The sequence below is a fragment of the Bos taurus genome, chromosome 18, assembly GCF_002263795.3.
Source record: "Bos taurus isolate L1 Dominette 01449 registration number 42190680 breed Hereford chromosome 18, ARS-UCD2.0, whole genome shotgun sequence".
Taxonomy (NCBI): domain Eukaryota; kingdom Metazoa; phylum Chordata; class Mammalia; order Artiodactyla; family Bovidae; genus Bos; species Bos taurus.
The window spans coordinates 35272551-35294485 of record NC_037345.1 but is presented as its reverse complement, the minus strand read 5'-3'; the positions used below and the strand labels follow the sequence as shown (position 1 = coordinate 35294485).

General features: G+C 50.7%; 1 protein-coding gene across 1 annotated transcript in view; it reads left to right on the top strand.

The window, feature by feature from the left end:
- Positions 1 to 21935, top strand: part of RANBP10 (RAN binding protein 10) — a 60199-nt gene that overhangs the window by 32699 nt on the left and 5565 nt on the right. Inside the window, 7 exon segments of the mRNA NM_001098125.1 lie at positions 9537 to 9704; positions 14848 to 14870; positions 16635 to 16819; positions 19185 to 19297; positions 21017 to 21125; positions 21227 to 21375; positions 21571 to 21775. Coding sequence (NP_001091594.1) covers positions 9537 to 9704; positions 14848 to 14870; positions 16635 to 16819; positions 19185 to 19297; positions 21017 to 21125; positions 21227 to 21375; positions 21571 to 21775 — 952 coding nt within the window.

Sequence of the window (21935 nt, the reverse complement as noted above, 5' to 3'; positions counted from 1 at the left end):
CGGGCCCCATCAGATTTTTTAAGATATTTGAGGTTATCGGAAGAACAATTATCTGATGGATTTCCGGGGATGGCTGACCCTGAGTGAGTGACCATGCTTGAGAAGCAGCTCTGCCAGGGGATCTCCTAAGACATTTGCGCTCCCCCCACAGCAACCCCAGGTTTCAGAAGCACCCTGGCCAAGCCAGCCCAGCGCCTTCCCTCGGTAGCCAACCCCACGAGTAGCATGGCCAAGTGCTCTGAGGGCCAGGTGACCTACCCAGGAAGCCGGGGACCAGTAAGAGTGGAGCCGGCCTGGTGCTGCCTTGGTGGGCTGTGAGTTAGGAAAGCTGGCTCCATTTCTGCTCACTCCCTCAAGGCAGGAGAAAGAGGAAGTGTGAAGTGCCCAGGCTTGACCAGGGAGCTGGTGGTAAAGAGAGAGGGGGCAGGGAAGCTTGCCAGGGAGTGCCTCCTGCAGGCTGGTTTTCCATGTCCATTGTCAACCCAGAAAGGGTTCAGCCAGGGGAACTCAGAGGGCTAAGAAGTGACAGAATTGGGATTCAGACCCAAGGCTTCCTGATCTCAAAGTCCAGTGATGATCAGGATCTGTTTGTTGGGGAGAGAGGGCTGATTTGGTGCCCTAGGGGCTATCGCTCAGGCTGGTTTATGAGGTCTGGGCTGGAGCCTGTGTGTTGGTCATTTGTGGGCCAGGACTAGAGTCTGGTAGGCAGGCACAGCACCAGCCCCACTCCCCACTTCGGTGCTAATGTGGTGATGATGTGGAAATCTCTCCATGCAGCAGTAGGCGTCCCCTCCCTTCCTAGTTCCCCTGGGATTGAGCCCTCGACATATCCTGGCAGATGGGAGTGGCAGGCGGAGGGGCTCTTGGAGCAGTCACGCTGGAGTTCCTGGCACCCCTAGAGGGAGTTGCCCACCTCGAGGTCACTGTAACCAGGGATGGCATCTGGGAGTGCCGAGATGATGAGCCTTGTCCTCAGCCACCCCCGTACCTCTCTGATTGGGAATTCCCCTCTGGTAATGATGGAGAGGGAAGTGGGTGGTGCCAGAGCATCAGAATGGGACGCTTGGGGCCTTGTGCCTTCTGGCCTGAATGTGGCGTGGCTTCTCCTTGCATCACCGGCATCTGGTAGGTGTCTGACGTGGCAGGGATAGGCTTTTCTGTGTGGGTGCCAGCCTGGCGACCCATCCATTCTCTGTGGGAGGGACAGAGTTCTTTCCTTTTGGAGAGGGAAGAATGGTTAGTTGGGTGGCACTCACTGTCACAGTGCTGTCCCTATTGTGCAGCACCAGCATTCGTCGTCCCCAAGCCCCTGGAGCTGTTTCCCTGAAGGGCAGTTGAGCTCCCTCATTCTCTTCTGGCCCTCACAGCCTGCTATCCTCTGAGACAGCTGGCTCTAGCCCTGTGGTGAGGGTGATAACCCTCATTCCTGGTCTCATCACCCCAGCCTCACACCAGGCCCACCCAGGGAGGGGTGACTGCCAGGGTCCACACTTAGAAAGTGGCTGACTTTGGCTCCGGGGCAGGAATGGGGGGTGGGGGGAGGTCTGTCCCGGAGCTGAGGTTGATAGGGCTGCAGGGGAGACTCACCTAGGCAGAGGTCAGGGAAAGACCATGGTTGCTAGACCCTCCTAATGGGAAGGAGGACTAAGAACTATGGATTCTTCCAGAGCTGGAAGGGACACTTATATCAGCTGCCCTCCTTCAGAGGTGAGGAAGCTGAAACCCAGAAAAGTTAAAGGACTTTCCCAGGGGATGAGCCAGGTCTGCAGCCTCTTTGGGGGGTCCAGAAGTGGCTTTACCATTAATGTATACAAATAGGGGCATGATGCAGGCAGATTGCTCTAATTACTTAGCTTTTCTTAAAAAGAAAAGTCGCAATAACCAAACTCTTGGTAGAGCCCAGCATGGCCCCTGGGTGGTGTGTCAGTCAGCATGGTCTGACCCCAGGGACTTGTGCTTCAGGAGTCCTGCCAGCCCTCAACCCATTTCCCTTTCCATTTCAACAGATATTTCTTGAGCACCTACTGTGGGCCACGTGTTAGGCAACGTAAAGATGCTTGGATGTGGCCCCTTTAGTCAGAGAACTTTGTTTCCAGGATGAGAATCCCATCTCTCACCAGCTGGGTCAGCCAGCCCTCAAGCAGGGCAAGGAGAGGTGCAAAGTCTTGGGGACTCAAATGCCATCTGGGATTTAGTCTTTCAGGCTCTCTGCCTGTCTTTTGTCTGCTTTCTGCTTATTAGCTTTAGTCTGTCAAACTGGCTTTCTACATGAGGTTGGAACAATGGCAGCACAGGGCTTTGAGGCCTACTCTCCTCCCAGCTTCCTTGTACAGAAATTCCAGAAAGATCTCCTTCTAGTCCAGCTTGGATCAGGGAGGAGGCTCCCTAGGATTAGCATTCCCCACTGGAGCCCTAGGGTTGACACAGGGGAGGAGCTACCTCTTGAGAAAAGGAGTGCTATCCCCCAGTGAAGGGGGCTGGCAGACATATCCTGGCACTCCTTGTTCCCCGATCCTGCTGTTTGTTCCCACAACCTTGGGGCCTGGGTGCCAGCAGCGTGGTGCCCAGTCTGCTGGTGCCCAGTCCCTTCGTAAAAGTTGACAGAACCCAGCCAGTCACCTACAGGGAGTAGCGCTGGTCAGGTGGCTGAGCCTAGGCTCCAGAAACCTGGGGTTCCCTGCAGTTTGTGCTGATGGAGCCCAGTCTGGTCTTCAGAGCATCTTCCTCTTCCCTGTGATTGGATCGGGGACCATCCCAGGAAGGAGGAGGCTTCACCTTCACTCTCGTGGGTACCTGCTTGGAGCCTACTTGAAAGTCTCTCAGAAAAGAAGAGACCAGAGGCCCTCCCTAGCAGTTCAGTGGGTGGCTAAGACTCCATGCTTCCACTGAGGGGGGCGGGTGTGGGTTCCATCCCCAGTTGCAGAACTAAAGGTCCCACATGCTGCATCATACAGCGCCCCCCCCACCCCCCGCCAAAAAAAGGAAGATAGGAGATCCAAGCCTCTGAGAGTATAATCTATAAGACCATAGGCCTTTGTGGAGCCTCTCAGTGCCTCAGTTTCCTCAGCCTTCAGATGGGGATTACCATACTTTAGGATTGGTTTGGACTCTTGGAGTGTTCTTGTAAGTAGATACCTAGGGCCCTTTGACAATGATGTTTAATTGCTCCCCCTGATTTTGTAGAGAAGGGAACCAAGGTCTGAGAAGGTGAGTGATGGCCCGGGGTCTGCCACCTGAGAAGGGACAGTGCTGTGTGCGAGAGCAGACCGCAGAGGCCCTTCAGGCCACATGAGCTACCCTGGCATCCAGGACAGCAGTGTCTCTTTCTAACAGAGGCCAGATCCCCTCTCCTTAGTACCTTAGCCTGAGACTGACAGCAAAAACCAGAGTCACTGCAGAACGTGTAACAGCATTTAGGCCTTGGCCTCACAGTTTTTCTTCTGTCTGCCCGATACCTCAAGAATGGCCTTGTAGTACCAGCTTCTGTTGTGTGTGTGTGTGTGTGTGTCTGTATGTGTGTCTGCGTGTGTGCAGTCCAGCTTCTGTCTGGTGTGTGTGTGTGTGTATGTGTGCGCACGTGCAATCCTGATCCAGGGATTGAACCCATGTCTCTTACGTCTCCTGCACTGGCACGCAGGTTCTTCACCACTAGCACTTCCTGGGGAGCCCTTCTGTCTGCTGCACAGCTTCTCAAGCCCTAGGGGGAAGGTCCATTGAGGGTGGGGGTGACTGAGTCCATTTCGAGTGACTTTGTGCCCTTTAACATGTCCTCATCTATTTGGGCCTCTGGTACTTTTCTCTTGTGTTTGTTCTGCCCTTTCTAGTCCTTGACTAGCCTGAATTTTTCTCTCAAAGGAAAACAGAAAGCCATTGTATGAGGATAGCGCACAGGAAAATCCTCCAGTGACTTCACTTTAAGTTTTCTGTCCACACCACTGTTTGTTTAGTGAGTGTTCCCCATGGCAACCTTACCACATCTGGGACGAGTGACAGTCATCTCACCTGCCTTGTATTGCCACCCAGCTGCTTTGATGTCTAATAAGACATGTCAAATTTAACGTGTCCTGAAGATCTCTTCCTTCTGTCCATCTTCTCCATCTTTTAGTGAGTGGTACCACCATCCACCCATTTGCCCAGAACAGAAACCTGGGAGTCGTCTTCACTTCCCCTCACGCTGTCAGCGCCCACATTCAGCAAACCCTGTTGACTCCACTCCCAGTCTTTCCTCAGTCTCACTCAGCTCCAGCCCTCCTGGCTGCCTTTCTGTTTCTCAGACATGCTGAACTCATTCCTCTTACCTCGAAAGTTCTTCCTTCTGATACTCTCGTCAAGCTGACCTCTGCTCAGGGGTCACTCCTCATCCCCACTCCCACTTCCAGCTTATCGTCTGACTCAGTTTTTTTCAGAGCATTTTTTTTCTACCAGGTGTTTTCTTGTTTGCTCATTGATTTACTTACATGTATCTTCTCTGCTCCTTTCACACCACCCACCACCCTTATTTGTCAGTTCCATGGAGCAGGCCTCTCTTAACTAAGTGATAACAGTTAGATGATGTTTGTTCTTTCCAGAAGATGGAAAAGTAGCACAGTGGTCTTAAACCAAACTGCTGCTGCTGCAGCCACTGTTACTAAATGAGCCATATACTCATATTCTGTTTTTAACCCAAGTTAAAAACCCTTTCCCATGCATTCATACACATCTTACACACACACAGACACACACACATGCAAGCTCTTAATGGTGTTTGGAAAAAATATTGGCTATGAAATGATAGCTTCTATTGAAGATACATTACAGCCCTGTGATCTTCTTTGAAAAGCTTTTAACTTCATAGCGCTTTGAAGAGCAGGAGACAAGTAGCTGAGGTGTTGCTTCTCTGCACTGATAATTCCAAACGCTCAGAAACTTCTGTAGCCGTGAGTGAGTGAGTGAGTGAAGGCGCTCAGTCGTGTCTGACTCTTTGCGACCCCATGGACTGTAGGAGCCTACCATGCTCCTCTGTCCATGGGATTTTCCAGGCAAGCCATAGCGGACTGTATTAGTTTCCTGTTGTTGCTGTTACAATAGTAGTGGATTAAAATAATCCTTTTACAGTTCTAGAGGACAAAAGTCCTGAAACCCAGGTGTCAGCAGGGTGGTAGTCTTTCTGGAGGCTGTTGGGGAGGATCTACTTCCTTGCCTTTTCTAGATTATGGAGCCCACTTACATACCTTGACTGATGGCCCCCTACCTTCATCTTCAAAGCCAGCAGTGTAATGGCATCTTCTGTTCTCTCTCCGCTGCCACCATCACATCACCTTTTCTGACTTGATGCCCCTGCCTCTCTCTTACATGTATCCTTGTAACTGCATTACTGTACTTTCCCCATCCCAGATAATCCAGGATCATCTCCCCATTTCAAGAGCCTTGACTTAATCACTTCTGCAAAATCTTTATTGCCATGCAAAGTAGCGTATTTTACAGGTTCTGGACATTAGGACCTAGACATCTTTGGGAGGCCTTATTCAATATGCTTCTGGAGAAGGGAATGGCCACCCACTCTAGTATTTTGGCCTGGAGAATTCCTTGGACTGTGTAGTCCATGGGGTCTCAAAGATTCGGACATAACCGAGCAACTTTCACTTCACATTCAGTATGCCACAGGGATTGTGAATTTTCTTCCTCTGGGCAAGTCTGTATAACTGATAAAAATTCATTTGGGGATTGAAGAAAAGCAAAACAGGAAAACGTATGTATTTTTCGGTCAAACTGAGATGATGGTGAATCCTGAACTGACTCTAAATAGATATTTTGGGTTTTTATTTGAGTTCTTTAGTTTTTAGAAACTTAAAACCCATATATAGCTTGAGTAGCTTGAGTTAAAAATCCAAAAATTCTATGGTAGGTTTGTCAAAATAATTACATAGTTTATCTTTGAAGAAAAGTATTCAAAATACTCAAATTTTTATTTTAGGTCTTTGAAAATATAAACATCTGTTGTTTTGGCGATGGCTATTGAGCTCCCATACACTGAGACAGAAATAGCTCACAAATATCCTTGAGTCACTGACTAAGTTGGAAACAGTTCTGGTGATGATTTCACTAGCTTCAGTAAATCAAATGGCCACATTTGTATTCATTTTTAAAGAGTACCTGCTGCTTCATCTGGAGAAGGCTAAAAAAAGAAACAAAAGAAAACCTTCCAGCCTGTGTCTTCTATCTTCTAGACTATAGAATCTGCACAAAAGATCTGTCAAACAGGATCATCCTTGTGTGAGAAAGAATGGACTGGAATTAGTCACTGCACACAAATACACACCATATGTGTGCACACACCTGTGTCATCTCTCATCTCTCAGATTCCTGATGGGAAGGGTTGGAGGGAGGCTTAGGAAGTGGTGAGTGAGACAGAGACAGCTCCAGAAACAGTGACTGGTGACCAGAGAGGCTCAACAGGAACCAGGACTGATCAAGTATGTGGGCGATATACTAGGGGTAGACCAAAGAATGTTATAGTAACCTTCAGAGGGCAAGCATTGGCAAACCTTGATGCACTGGCAAAAGAGAGAACTCGGTGGGCATCAATCAGCAACTGTGGGCATAGTTCTGAGAGGAACGATAGAAACAGCAAGCCAGCCCTCCTACAAGGATTCTTTGTGGAGAGCTAGAATGGACAGTGGTTTTGCTGGACAGTCTTCCCCCGACAGCCAATGGCCTCAGGAGGTGGTAAGCAGAGGGTTTGGCTTTAGGGAAGGCTGTGCTGGTCAGACAGCATTAAGCGAGCCCACCACTGTCCCTGGCATCCTAGGCCCCTGGAGCAGAAGTTTGGGTTTCTAGTAGCTTCAGCCACTGAAGCCTGTCTTGGGAGACTCCATGCTGAGAACTCGGCCTGTAGCCTCAAATCTGGTGCTCCTGATGCTTTCTCTGAACTATACATATGTTCTTTGTATGTGGGAAGTGCGGCAGCTTCTTGCTTAGGAACTCTTTTTCAGTGGACACTGCAGTCTTTACAAAAGCCACCAGAACTGATTGGTGGGTTTGACAAGGATGCAGGATACCAGATGAATAAATAAAGTCAAATACATTTGTGTGTTTAATAGCTTTATTGAGTTAAAATTTGCGTCCCACAAAGTCTAGTCTTTTAAAGTGGGTAGTTCAAGACTTCCCTGGCAGTCCAGTGGTTAAGATGCCACACATGGAGTGTAGGGGACATGGATTTGCTCTCTGGTCACTGAAGATCCTGCATGCTGCATAGTGCAGCCAAAAAAGAAATAAAATGTACAGTTCAGTGGGTTTTTAGCATGTTTGCACTGTTGTGCAACCAGTATCATACTCTAATTTTAGGACAATTTTATCACTCCAGAAAGAAACCTTGACCCCATTCTCCCACCCCCAAAATCAATTATATTTTGATATAATACCAAGAAACAATTAGAAATTAAAATTTTTAAATAACATAATAACATCAAAAGTGAAGTATTTAGTGATAAATTTGACAAAACACTGCTGAGAGAAACTAAAGAAGACCTGAATAAATGGAGAAGTATACCATGTTCATGGATTTGAATAATCAATATTATTATACTGCCCATTCTTTCCAAGTTGATCTGTAGATTCAGTACAATCCCAGTCAAAATCCCAGCAGGAAATCAACTATATTCAAATTTTTAAAAATGATTTTAAAAATCCCAACAGGCCTTTGAAAGATACTGTTAAGAAAATGAAAAAAGACAAACCACAGACTGGAAGAAAATATTTGCAAAACACATTTTGTATCCAAAATAGATCTAGAACTCTTACAACTCAATAAGATTTACAAACCAGTTTTTTTTTTTAAAGATTTGCTGGAGAAGGAAATGGCAAACCACTCCATTACTTTTGCCTGTGAAATCCCATGGACAGAGGAGCCTGGTAGGTTACGGTCCATGGGGTTGCAAAGAGTCGCACGTGACTGAGTGACTTCACATGGTTCCATATAAATTAAAAAAAAAAAAAGATTTGAATAGATAGTTCAATAATTTTCTAATAAAATTATTAGAATTTTGAATTATTGAATTTTCTAATAAAATTATTAAATAATAATTCAATAATGTAATTTTCTAATAAAATTATCAATGTAAAGAAGTAATTGAAAAGATGCTTAAGGTCCTTGGACATTGGGGAAATACAAATTACAGCCACTGCGTACATATTAAAACATCTTAAGAGAAAAAGAAGAAATGAAAAACAGTTGACAGTACCAAGTGCTGGTGAGATTGTGAAACTCATACATTGCTGGTAGGGATGCAAAACAGTATAGCCACTTTGGAAAACAGTTTGACAGTTTGTTGTCAAGTAAAACATATACTTATCTTGTGACCCAGCAGTCCCCCATCTAAGTATAAAGAGAAATGAAAGCATATGTCTGTACAAAGACCTGTATACAAATGTCTAGTGGCTTTATTCATATTAGCCAAAAATTAGAAACAACCGTATGCCATCAACTAGTAAATGGACAAACGGTGGTATGTCCATACAATGGAGTTCTACTCAGCAATCAAAAGAAACAAAATACAGGTACACCTAACAATGTAGATAAATTTCAAAGGCATTATGCTGAGTGAAAGAAACTAGACACGAGAAACTCCATATTCTGTGATTCCATTTTTTTTTTAATTATTTTTTTAATTTTTGACTGTGCTGGGTCTTCATTGCTGTACAGGCTTTTCTCTAGTTGTGGCAGGCGGGCTTCTCATTTCAGTGGCTTCTCGTTGCGGAGCATGGGCTCTAGGGCTCAGTGCTTCAGCAGTTGCAGCGCTTGGGCTGTGGAGTGCTGGCTCAATGGTTGTCTTGCATGTTGGGCTAAGTTGCTCCGTGGCATGTAGGATCTTCCTGGACCAGGGTTTGAATCCATATCTCCTGCTTTGGCAGGCAGATCCTTTACCATTGAGCCACCAGGGAAGCCCTGTGATTCCATTTATATGACGTTCTGGTAAAGGCAAAACCATAGGAACAAATCAGATCAGTGTTGCCAAAGGCTTAGGGGTGAGTGGAATGGAATCGGCTGCAAAGAGGCACGAGGGAAAACTTTTTGGATTGATGGAAATGTTCTATATCTTGATAGTGGTGGGGGTAATATTTGTTAAAACTTGTTGAACTGTGAGTTAAAAAGGAAGAATCTTATTACATATAAATAATACTTCAGTTTAAAAAAGCATTTAAAAAAACCCATGATATACCTCAGAGTTCAGTTCAAGCCCCTTCTCCTTCATGAGGTTTCCCCCAGTCATCTTGTTTCATGGCCCTCTGGTAAGTCCCTTCCAGGGCTCGCATGTTTTTGGTTCCTGTTAACCCCAGCTTGGGCTCTTTCTTTGGGAGGGCTGCCTCAGCTCCTCAGGGCAGTGACTTGCTGAACTCACTGCTCATTTAACACAGCCAGACCCTGCCCACAGCCAGCTCTGGGAGGCCAGGTGTGCTAGTGAGGTGGTGGAGGCTAGAGCTCAGCCTGAGTGGGCTTCTTTGACTGTCTTGTTCTCTCAAGTACCTCACCTCAGCTCTTGCTCTCTTTTTCTCCACAGGTTGGGATAAACATTCCTATGGTTACCATGGTGATGATGGGCATTCCTTCTGCTCCTCTGGGACTGGCCAGCCCTATGGTCCCACATTCACTACAGGAGACGTGATTGGCTGCTGTGTCAACCTCATCAACGGCACTTGCTTCTACACCAAGAATGGCCATAGCCTTGGTGGGTACATAGGGGACCTGGGAGGGTCTGCCCTGTGGAGCCACTTTGGTTGATGAGAGGTTTTGAAGCCAGAGCCGTGCTGTATATCCTCTGCTGAGCTCTGGGGAAACTGCAGCCCTTTCTAAGCATTGGAGCCTTGAAAGGGGAAGAGAGTGTGTAGGGGTTCTCCCTTTGCTAATCTATCCATTCAACAGCATTTATTGAGCCTGGGTCAGTGCTCAGGGAGAGTAATGTCATGGTCATGCTCCTGGCCTGTGTGACACTCACTGGAGCAAGGTTTAGGGTTGATAAGAAGTTTGAGGGGCTCTAGAACATACTGGACAGTGGAAGTGATTTGTATGCCAGTCGCCTGGGCCCAGACTTTGGCTGGCCCTTCTGTAGGGCGCTGGTTGCTATGGAGCAACAGTGAGGGCTGCTCTAGTACACGAGGTAAACAGACAAGCTGGAGTCAGATGGGGCCAGATCTCTTCTGGCCTTTTTGTGGTTAACAGACAGCAGCTTCGACAGAATTAAGTTGGAAAGATCCCTTTGGTTAAACTGAGAAGGACGAACTGACTGGAGTAAGGGCTGAGGAGGAGGCAGATGACCTGAGATACAGCTGTGGTGATGGGTGCAGACAGTGGAGAACAGGCCTGCAGAGGCCTTGGGGTGGTGCAGCATGGGTTAGTGACAGGTGGGGCACACTGGCAAGAAGGGAACATGAGAAAGTAGCTGGATTAGTGGTGCCATCAGCCAGTCAGAAATCCAGGAGCAGCAGCAGGCAGGTGGAGGTTCCCTTGCAGAGCAGTCCTGTACACACAGAGAGACTTAGGATAGAACTTCAGAGAGAGAGGAACTCTGGCTGTTCTGACACCTTGCCCTGGTAGGGGTGGGTACTGTTTGGCCATTGAGGGAGCGGAACCCACAGCCAGAGTGGCTATGAGGTGGTACCTAACTGCTAGGCAGGCCTGCCTGAGTTTGCAGAGGTCTCTAATCTGGCAGAACCCTACCAGCCAGGTTGACCAGAGGCTTTGCCACGAAAGGGAGTTGGGCATTTGACTTTGAACCCAACTCATCAGAGGCTCACTTCCCCTAGTTTCAGGGGCAGTCAGAAGGTGGCTGCCACTCCCCACATCCCCTCTGTGGCTTCTCCAAGCCCGGGAAAAATCAGGAGACCTATGTGGAAATCAGGTCTACTTGTGGCAGGTGATCAGGAGCCAGTATTCCTCAGCAGGGCACTCAGATGCCACAGCCCAGTGTGGGCGGCCAGGAGCATAGCACAGATGCCGCAGAGCTGACCCAGCCGCACGTCCGGGAAACCCTCCCCTGACCCGTGGCCACCTAGCTGCAAGTGCTGGTATCCAGCTGCAAGGAGCTAGCTGCTCCAGGGAAAGGCCTCATTCCCCCTGTGTTCTTGGACTCCAACCATTTTCTGCCTCTTCACTCTTCTGCTGTCAAAATCCAGGGCCTGCTGTTATGGGCTCTCAGTCCTTGCCCAAGTCCTGCTTCGCTTGCCCCTCCGAGCCAGGCCCAGTCCTACCTCTCTGCTCTGAACACCTGCCCTCCTTACCTCTCTTCAGCTTGTCCTTACTTTACTCAGAGCATGGCACCTGCCGTGGGACACGAGATTTGGGATATACTTATTGTTCTCTCTGCACCTGCACCTCCCTCCTCTGGGCCCTCAACCCTTTGTTGGTCTAGATCCCTAAAGAGCTCATGGCCACCTCGGTGTCAGCCAGACCCTCTCACTGTTTTTAGAAACTTATCTCCCTAGTACATGTTTATGTGCGCCCCATGCTAGACCTTACACTTCTCATAATTAAACTTCCTTTAGGTCTATATTGTCAATTTTCTTAGTCTGTCAGGATCTGCTTTGGTCTTGCTTATCCTGTCTCCAATGTTTGGTATCCTCTTCAGCTGTTCAGTTCAGTTCTGTTGCTCAGTTGTGTCCTACTCTTTGCGACCCCATGAACTGCAGCACGTCAGGCTTCCCTGTCCATCCCCAACTCCCAGAGCTTACTCCAACTCATGTCCATAGAGTCAGTGATGCCATCCAACCGTCTCATCCTCTGTCATCCCCTTCTTCTCCCACCTTCAATCTTTCCCAGCATCAGGGTCTTTTGCAATGAGTCAGCTCTTTGCATCAGGTGGCCCAAGTATTGGTGTTTCAGCTTCAGCATCAGTCCTTCCAATGAAAATTCAGGACTAATTTCAGACTCCTGAATCTCCTTGGAGTCCAAGGGACTCTCAAGAGTCTTCTCCAACACCACAGCTGTATGTTAACAGCTACATGTTAACAATCTTTAGCTGTGTGTTAACCTAAATTTGGGTGAGCATGTTTCTATGTGTTTTCATCAAGATACTGATAAAAATATTGGAAGAGGACAAGGCTAGATTTGAGCCCTTCAGCCTACAGCTTGTCCAGGTAGACACCTGCCATTTAAGAAGCACTTCACTGTGTTATTCTGAAGCTCACGTGTTTCTGTCTTGTCCACAAGGATACTGCTGAGACCTTACTAAAAAATGAATCTGACCTATCCTCTACATCTTCTAGATCACAAAATTTAAAGAAAGGTCAGTGAACTCTGAGTGATAGACCACATGGTGACTCTTCTAATGACCTTGTTTCCTTCTCACAAGCCTGCATGTCAGTATAATGTGCTTCAGAACCTCACGCAGAATCAGTGAGCCAGTGACTGCTCTCTCACCTCAGAACCTTTTTCCCTTTAGAGAAGCAGAGTGACAATTCTTGCCTCCAGCTGCCCTGCTCCTTTTATTTGCTCCCTCGTCCTCTGTCACAGCACTCGCCCTGTGTGTCACTGGTGAGCTGTCTGTGTCATTACTAGTTGGACACCATCTCTCTGGCTGGAGTTGGCAGCACTCTTAGGGCCAGGCTTACAGCTGGTTTCCTAGTGCCTCACGCAGGGCCTGGCTTCTGCGAGGTCTCAGCAAATACTTGACGGGAGGACAAATGAATGTTCTGAGTGAATGGAGACTGATGTCTCACTCACAAGTGGTCCCTGTGCTTCCAGAATAATTTTTTTTTTTTCCTGCAAACCTTGGGATTTTAGTTCCCTGGTTAGGGATCAGAATCAACCCCCCTGCAGTAGAAGTATGGATTCTTAACCACCGGATCACCAGGAAAGTCCCCAGAGTAATTTTTATACAGCTTCTTTATATCCTCAGCATCAGTGATCCCTGAGCTTTGTGTCTTTGGCTCAGGGTACTTCTCATCAGTGGGTTTGTATGTCCTGTTTGCATCCTGGATCTTTGCCTGGACTTCTCAGATCTTCCCATGGGCCATCTCATATCTTGCTATCACAGTGGCTTTGTGGAGACTCCTGGAGACCTGCAGGGCTGTGGGAAGCAGTGTTGCCCTTGTCCAGTGCAGTAGGGGGTGGAGTATCCTTTCTCCTCATCCTCATGGATGCCTTCCCAAGTGCCAGTGTGAGATAGAGCTAGGCGACCTGGGTAGGTCATCCCCTGGGCAGGAGCTTGGCAGGTGCCTTGCCCTGTGGTGCAAGTCCAGTCAGCTTATACCTGGACCTCACAGTTTACAAGGCAGCTTTCACAGAGAATCCGTTTCTCCTTTCTTGGGGTGTTGGGTGTATCATTACCCTCTTTTGTCAGATAGGCTCAGAAAGGTGGGGTAGCTTATCAGAGATCACACAGCAGGTAATTGATAGAGCCTGGACTCCCCCTTCTTCCAGAGTTCTGTGGGCCTCTCCACGAGCCTGGGAGCATAGCAGCAGTAGCCCGGCCACACTGAGGTCCGTGGGGGCAGCTCCCATGTAGACCTGGTGGGTGGACATTGAGGGGCTTCCAGAGTCCATCCTGCTGGTTCTGTGACCACTGACTATGCACATGGGGCCGGAAGTGGCCACAGGCAGGCAGATCATGGGTTTATGAACTTCCTTCACTGAGGAGCAAAATAGCCCAGTAAAGAATGTAAACATTTCTCTGCGCCTTGGTTTTTTCATACGTAAACCGGTGTCAGAGACAGTATACAACCTTCCAGGCCTGTTCTGATAATTAAATGCTTCCTTGGAAGAGGTGAACTAAGTGCCCAGCACAGAGGAAGCACATGGGATGCGCTGGCTAGCTGTCAGGATTCTGGCCCGAGGTTTCCTGGGAGACCTTTTGTCAGACCCTTACCTATTCTTTTGTCCTGCTGGGTTTCCATTTCTTTTCTGGGTGGAGCTGAGCAAGAAGACAGGGACCTCTAAGTAGTCAGTGGTTTGAAAATCTCTCAGGCCAGAAGCTTAGGAACTTAGAGGATGTAATAAGAATTTATCTTAAAAAATGGGAAGACTATGAGTCCTTGGGAGAGTCTCCTTTGGCTTTGAGTCATTTCTCAACCTGCAAAACATGAATGCTCTGGTTTATATACCGAGGCCCCTCTCCTGCTCGGGCCTGCTGATACATTTTAGGTCTTGCTCCCCTCTACCCTCACTTCCTGTTCAGGACTGGGGTCCCTAGAAACACAGCCTCTTTTCTCGGCAGCAAGGCTCAGAGGGTGCACAGGCCAGTGTTAACTTGGGCTTGTCAGCTCAGAATCTCTGAGCTGTAGGGGCTGAAGATGGGCAGCTGCCACCCTCTGTCGCCACTTCTCTGTCAGTGTTGGCACGAAAGACTAGTTTCTGCTGATTTTATGACTGCTGGCAAATCATTTAACTGCTGAGGCTTACTTTCTACATCTGTAAAATGGGGATAAGAAAGCCTGCTGCCTTAGTTGGTCTAAGCCCCAGATGTTAACACCTAACTAAGCACTCCTTTAGTTAGCACCAGAGTTGGTCTCAGAATCAGATGAGGTAATGGGTGGAAAAGAGCCTGGCATGCAGAGTACATGTCCAGAAATATGTGTTGAATCAAGAGAGTGTGATCAGGCCTGGAGAGTCCTCAGGATCTATCATTTGGGTGTTGGTTATTCCTAGCAGATTTTCCCCGAGAGGATAGAAATGCTGTGGATAAATACCCAAATATCAGACTTCACTTCTGGCCAGGGTGTAAACCTACCAGGCCCTGGCTCATGCTGGCCCTGGATCCACCATAGGGGAGATGTGGTGACCAGCCCCTCTCCCAGCCATTGTGACAGGCCCTCTGGGGGCCCACAGAGGTGTGGGAATCCACCACATGGTCTGATGACTGTTCTTTCCCTCCGCAGGTATAGCCTTCACAGACCTCCCGGTAAGTACTGCTGTGGGATCTTCCGCTCTGGCCGCTGGGGGCTGACAGGCATAGTGTAGGCACAGTGGGGTCCTGCCCTCTCCCCAGCCAGCGGTATGTGCTGTGCCATCAGCTTGAAAGTATCAGTAAGGGGCCCTGCCAGCCTTCTCTCTCCAGCAGCAAGGCCTGGTCTTCCTCCGTGACTCTTAGCAGGTGACCATGATTTGTGGCATTTCCAGAGGCAGCCGGCAGGTTGGGGACGGTGTAGGCAGAGATGAGGTAGCTCCATGGCTTGGCTGGTCTGAACCAGTTCTGTGTGGCTTACACCCAGTGGACTTGCGGGCAGAGTATAGAAAATTGTTCCTTAAGTGTTAGGGAGCTGGATCCGTGTACATCCCCATCTGAGATCCCTGAGGAAAGCCAGCACCCTTGGGGAGTGAGCCTGCTACCATGCAGGGTACCCCTGAGCCAGAGAAATGAGCTTTATGGGGAAAAGGTCAGGTTTTCCTGCTGACTTAGTTCAGGGCTCATCCCACCTCCTGCACCCCAGTCCTTCTTGCTTGTGAGTCATCCCCGGCTTTGTCACATGCAGGGCCTCCACCCAGAATGGTGGGAGTCTGGCTTGGCCGTGTGCCCTGGCTGGTTCTGGAAGGAGGAAGGGTTTGCTGGCCCTGGGGGCTACTTAGGGATCCTGGGCACCCCTGTGATGCTCTAGGAATAGGAAATGCCCTCATGATCTGAGGGCCCTCCTCAAGCTCAGTTTACAGCACTTCTGTCTGTGTATCAAAATCCTTCCCTCCTGTCTGGAGTCCCCAAAGGGTGGGCTGTGGTCCTAGGTGAAGCGCACAGACACAGGAGGAGAATTCTGACCCTGAGTGCGGAAGGGTCTAGTGTTGGAGATGTGACACGAAACGCTCAGACATGTGTGTGACAGCACTCTTTGCCAAGTACTGGAAAGGCTGAGCCCAGAGTGCGGTAACAGCACGTGATAGGAATGATATGGGGCCTGATGATGGAAGGTGGAAGAGAAAACTGGGAGCCCGGGGACGATGGGGAGGATGTTGGCGAGACGGTGGGCTGTAGCATGGGAGCCATAGGAGGTGTGAGGGAATGACCTGGTAGAACCTGGTCCAGGGAAGCAGGGAGCCCGACACCCAGAGGACATGCCCAGACGTCCTCTGGCCAGAAGATCCTCCTCTAAGTGAGCCTCAGACAGGAAGGGCCTTTCTTTACCCTTTTCCATTGTCAGGGGGTCCAAACCACTTAATGCCCTTGGCCCTACTCTCCCCTTCTTCCCTTCCTTTCCTGTCTCCCCGCATCCTTTCCTGCCCCCTCATAACCCCTTTTTTGTGTGTGGTAAAGGGATACTTGGTCCTGATCGCTCTGAGAGGAGCCATCACCCACCCCTGCAACAGATTTTCACAGGCATGCCTGCAGGGTGGTGGGGTCTGGCCTGCCTCTGTGTGCCCTGGCCAAGTCCCAAATGGGGGCCTTGGGTTTTGGGGATACTACAGCCTCTAATGCAGGGAAGGAGACTCTGCATCGAGCCTGGCTTTTCTTTTGCTTTTTCCCCTCTAACTCTGGGGAGCAGTTTCTCTGCTCGGGAGGTGGGCAGCACTTGGCTTAGCCCTGCCTCCCCCTGGTCACGTTGCAGTTCTCTCAGAGCCGAAGCAGCGGCCTGCAGGAGCCAACGCCTCCCTGCTCTGTGCAGGGGTGAGATGAGGCGAGGCCCTGCTGCCCCCGCTTGCCCTCAGGGCCCAACTGACATTTCATTCTCCTCCTCAGGCCAACCTCTACCCCACCGTAGGCCTGCAGACACCCGGGGAGATTGTGGACGCCAACTTTGGGCAGCAGCCCTTCCTGTTTGACATTGAGGACTACATGCGGGAGTGGCGTGCCAAGGTCCAGGGCACTGTCCACTGCTTCCCCATCAGTGCCCGGCTTGGCGAGTGGCAGGCGGTGCTGCAGAAGTGAGTCCCCCGCCCCTGCCCTTTCCCTCCCTGCCCCCTCCCAAGGGCCTCACTCTCCTGTAGACCCCTGAACTGCTGCAAGCTGCTCTTGTGAACTCTAGTGAGTAGTGCTCCTTCTGGAAAGCACTCCCAGGATGACTCTGCCTGCTGCTTTCCTGCCCCTCTCTTAGTTCACTTCTCCAGAGCTGCTCCTGGTTGAGCCTGTGCCCCTCCACTGGGTCAGAAGGCCCTGGATATAATATCACTGGCAGGGCTGTTTCTCTTCCCCAGCTCATCTTGCAGAGGATGTACTAGGATGCCCTGTGGCCTCTTCCTTTGTGGACTTTTTTTCCATCATAGGGAGTACCTGTCATGCCATGACTCTGGCCTCAGGTCACTGCTCAGGGTGTGGTGGTGGGAAGAGAGACCTCCCTAGGGCCCACCTAGCTGACTCTTGGCTGATTAATTCCCAGACTCTCTTGGGGGCCAGTCTTACTGAGACGCCCAAGGGAGGTCAGATACAGATCTCTCTTCCACTTGCCAGCTGCAGGCCTGAGTGGGGCAATGAGCTGTACCCACTCTGCCAGGACGTGGGTTAGTTTGTTTTGGCTTTCAAGGATGAACAGAGGAAGGCTGGTCCCCTCCTAGCCCGGGTCATTGGCCTGTAGATGCCAGGGTCCTAGAGTCCAGGGGGTGGGGGTGGGGTATACACTCGGTTCTTCATGCAGCCTTTCTTGAGGGATGGATATTGTGCGAGGACTGAGGCAGGTGGTAGGTGGCCAGAGCCTTCTCAGGAATAGCAGCACGACTCCATCTTGTCCCCAGCCCCAGAACTTAGAAGCAGCCCCTCCTTGGAGGGCCAGATGGTGCCAGTCCCCACAGTAGGCTTGCTGGGACAGGCAAGGGGAAGGGTGAGCTGCCCCAGCTGTGTGGGGGAGGGGCTGATGCTCTCAGCTGACAGGGCCTGGCCTCAGCACATGGGTGTGTTTGTTGATGTGTATGTATCTGTGTGCCTGTGTGTGTTCATAGGTAGTATTTGCTAAGTATTTCATATAACCCATATCCTATGACTTCATATAATTTCACTTTAGGGGCATTGTTAATGGCTACATTATCTCACAGACACATTTTCCACAAGCCCCTTGGGTGGCTTCCCTTGGTGGTAGCTTCAGGTTATTTCCTCTCTCTCGCTTAGGTAGGTCACCCTTTTATACATTAGGAGTTTTCCATATTTAAGATTATTTTCTGGGTATCCTTTCAAGAAGTAGAATTACTGAATCAAGGGGACTATACATTTTAGTGGCCTCTGATATGTGTATATGTGTATGGCCTCATCTGAACCTTGTTTTGTCAAGAATTTTTGCCCTTGTGTTTTTAATAGTATAATTATTATAATTCTTATTTGTAAGAAAATGTTATGAATACATAATTTCATAATAAGAGGTCGTATATATTGACTTCTTGCTTTGTGCTAGGCACTCTATATGGATCGTCTCATTTACCCATTAAAACATAAGGGAACACCCAGCTGAACTTCTGAGCCTTCCACAGGACAGCCCTACAGACATTCGGCTTGGGCAGTTACAATAATGACATTGACATATGCACATACCAAGGTGTTCACTTTCGTGCACGTCAGACACGAGGGCTCCACGAGTGCCGCTGCTTATGTGTGCCAGTTTCAGGCGGGATTAAATGATTTCTGGGCATCAGGTTTCTCAGGGCCATCTCCCAAAGACTGTGTTCCTGTTGGCCATGTTACTGCCTGAAACTGTGGCTTCTGGACGGACCCTAGATTTGTGGTCTATTGTGGAGTAACCTGGGTCATGGGTTAGCTCCCCATCACCCTCTAGAGCCAGCACTCCTGAGGGCCAGGCTCACCTGAGCTGGAATGCTTCTGCCAGGCATGTGGGGCGCCTGCACAGGAGCTCCTGTGTCTGGAGAAGGTACGCACGTGGCATGCCTCATCCCCATCTGGGCTGCTGCCAGACTGCTTGGCTGGCTGCCCTCCCAGGAAGCCCTCGGAGAGGCTCACAGCAGCTGTCTCTGGGTTTGCCGCAGGTCACAGGAGGCGGCCGCTTCTGAGACGAGACGGTCTGTGCTTTCCTTATGTACTCATGTTACCACATTTGCCCGCTTGTGGGCAGCATAACCCAGAGAACTGCAGCCACTCCTCAAGCGGCGAGGACCACCCTGGTGACCTGCCCCTCCCCCTGCCTGACTGCAAGAGCCCTGGGGGAAGTTTTCATTTTGTTTCAGCTCCTTTATTCTCATTCTGTGGAGATTGCATCTTTAAGATATGTTTAGGGAGATAGTCTGTCCCGCCAGGGGGTCAGTGAGAAATGCAGTTCTTAAGTGTCAACCTTGAGCATTTCCTTTTTTCTAGCATGGTCTCGTCTTACCTGGTGCATCATGGGTATTGTGCCACGGCCACGGCTTTTGCCCGAATGACTGAAACCCCGATTCAGGAAGAACAAGCATCCATAAAGAACAGACAAAGTAAGGTTGACTCTCCTCTGCCCCTACCTTCCCTCCCTCACCTGTCCCTGCTCTTTGGCTCGTGGCAGCCTTGGGTAACCTGTCAGGAGTCTATTCAGCTCAGATCCTCCCCAGAAGACCAGCCCACCACCCAGCCCTGGGCCCTGCTTCTGTCCCTCTTTCAAGGCAACACGGCCCCCAGGGACTGTCCCAGCATGGGATGTCTCCGTGCAGGCGTCCTAATTCACTCTTTGATGGCTGGCCGCAAGCTGGGCCCTGTGTGGCTGGCTACCCCCGCCTCCATGCTTCTTTCCTTCCCCTGGCATTCTGGATTCCACTAAGCCCCCCATTCATGGTCTTCTGGAAAGAGTGTGTTTGCATCTTACCAGTCCAGTGCCCTGCCTTGTCCACCATTTACTCAACCTCAGTCATTCTGCCTGCCCCTGGCCAGAGAGGGGATCAAGTTTTCAGACGGGGAAGGCTGATGCTCCATGGCCGCTGTGGTAGAACTCTCTGCTTCCCACCTCTGCTCCTGCCCTTTGCCTTTGAAGGAGCCCAAGGAAGCTTTCCTGGTGTTCGTACTGGCCTGCCTGCTGTGTGCGGGGGCGGGGCTCTTTTGTGGAGGAGGGTGTGGGGAAAGAGGAAACAGCCCAGAAAGGAGATCGGGCGAGGAGTGGAGAGTGAGGGAGAGTAGGTGTGTGGACACGTGTCTGTGTGTGCCTGCCTGGGTCTCTTGGAGCCTGTGTCTCTGTGCATGTGGATGTGTCTGTGTCTCTCAGAGAATCTGTGCCCAGCCTGGCAGACGGGAAGGGATCCCAGACTTGAGGTCTGTGAGTGAGAGAGGCCCAGACCCAGAAGGCCCTCCCAGCAAGACGCACCAGGCCCCAGGGCAGGAGCACGATGCCAAGGGCCTTGTTGTTGCTAATGTGTCCGACTCTGTGCGACCCCATAGACGGCAGCCCACCAGGCTCCCCCGTCCCTGGGATTCTCCAGGCAAGAACACTAGAGTGGGTTGCCATTTCCTTCTCCAATGCATGAAAGTGAAAAGTGAAAATGAAGTCGCTCAGTCGTGTCCGACTCTTAGCGACTCCATGGACTGCAGCCTACCAGGCTCCTCTGTCCATGGGATTTTCCAGGCAAGAGTACTGGAGTAGGGTGCCATTGCCTTCTCCAGCCAAGGGCCTGAGACGTGTCAATGCCGGAGCTGCCAGCATGAGGAGGGTGGTCTCCTCTCTCAGCAGAGGCCGCTGCAGCCCCTGAACACCACTGAGCCGTGGGCGCCAGCCCAGAGACCATGAACTCCCATTGCCATCCCTATGAGGCCTGAGGAGAGGAGTCTGGCTTTAAGAGGAGCCTGTCAGGCCACAAAGCTGCCCAGGTGCCCACTCCCAGATTACACTCTCATAGCCAAGACCTCTGCCCCTGCCAGGCCCCCAGCAACCTGTGTTCCATAGGCACAGGCCTTCGAACTCGCCCTCCTGCTTTTCTGGGCTGGGGCGCCCACTCCTCCCTTTCCCCATGATTCTCTGAGGACTCCTGACACTTGACAGAAACCAGGATCTGTTGTGGGCCTGGTGGCCAGGTTCTTTCTTCGGTCTCTTCTGTGAGCATCTCAGGGGGCTTGCCGCCCTCAGCCTACCCACTGGACTGGCGGCTGGCCTGTGCCCGGGCCTGGCAGTGCGGAGATGTGTGGGGGGTCTGTGGCTGCTGTCTCACTGCCTTTGCTCTTTCTCTCCTCAGAGATTCAGAAGCTGGTGCTGGAGGGCCGAGTAGGGGAGGCCATTGAGACCACACAGCGCTTCTACCCAGGGCTGCTGGAGCATAATCCCAATCTGCTCTTCATGCTCAAGTAAGTTTGGGGCCCTGCCAGCTCCCCCCGTTGCCCCACTGGTGGTGGGAATATGCAACCCGGACCAAGCCCAGAGCATGGCTGCTCTGCTCCTTCCGCAGGTGCCGACAGTTTGTGGAGATGGTGAACGGGACTGACAGTGAGGTCCGCAGCTTGAGCTCTCGAAGCCCCAAGTCCCAGGACAGCTACCCTGGCTCCCCCAGCCTCAGCCCCCGACACGGCCCCACTAGTTCCCACACGCACAACACAGGTCAGCCGCTCTCCGGAGGGCTCTGGGAAGAACTGGTGTGGAGAAGCAAGGCCATCCAGACACCCTTCCCCAGGATGGGCTCGGGGCTTGCTGCCGGATGTGGGGGGGATGGGAAACGGGACCACTGCAGTTACTCCTGGGCCCCCGCTGGGCAGCAGGCTGGCCCTCCTCTTCTGACCGTCCCCCGGCTTTTAGGAGCAGACAGTCCCAGCTGCAGCAACGGCGTCGCCTCCACCAAGAGCAAACAGAACCACAGTAAATACCCTGCACCCAGCTCCTCCTCATCCTCGTCATCCTCGTCATCCTCCTCATCTCCCTCCTCAGTGAATTACTCCGAGTCCAACTCTACAGATTCCACCAAGTCCCAGCCCCACAGCAGTACCAGTAACCAGGAGACCAGGTACCTGTTCTGCTCAGCTTCTTCCTCCCGCTCTGTGCCCACTGCAGCCTGTCCTGTGAGCAGCCCCCTGCCCTGTATCCCCAACTTCCCTGCCAGCTCTGTGCCTGGAATAGTAGTTGTGGACCTGCCAGGCCAGGCTTTGGCTCCAGCTTCCCATCTA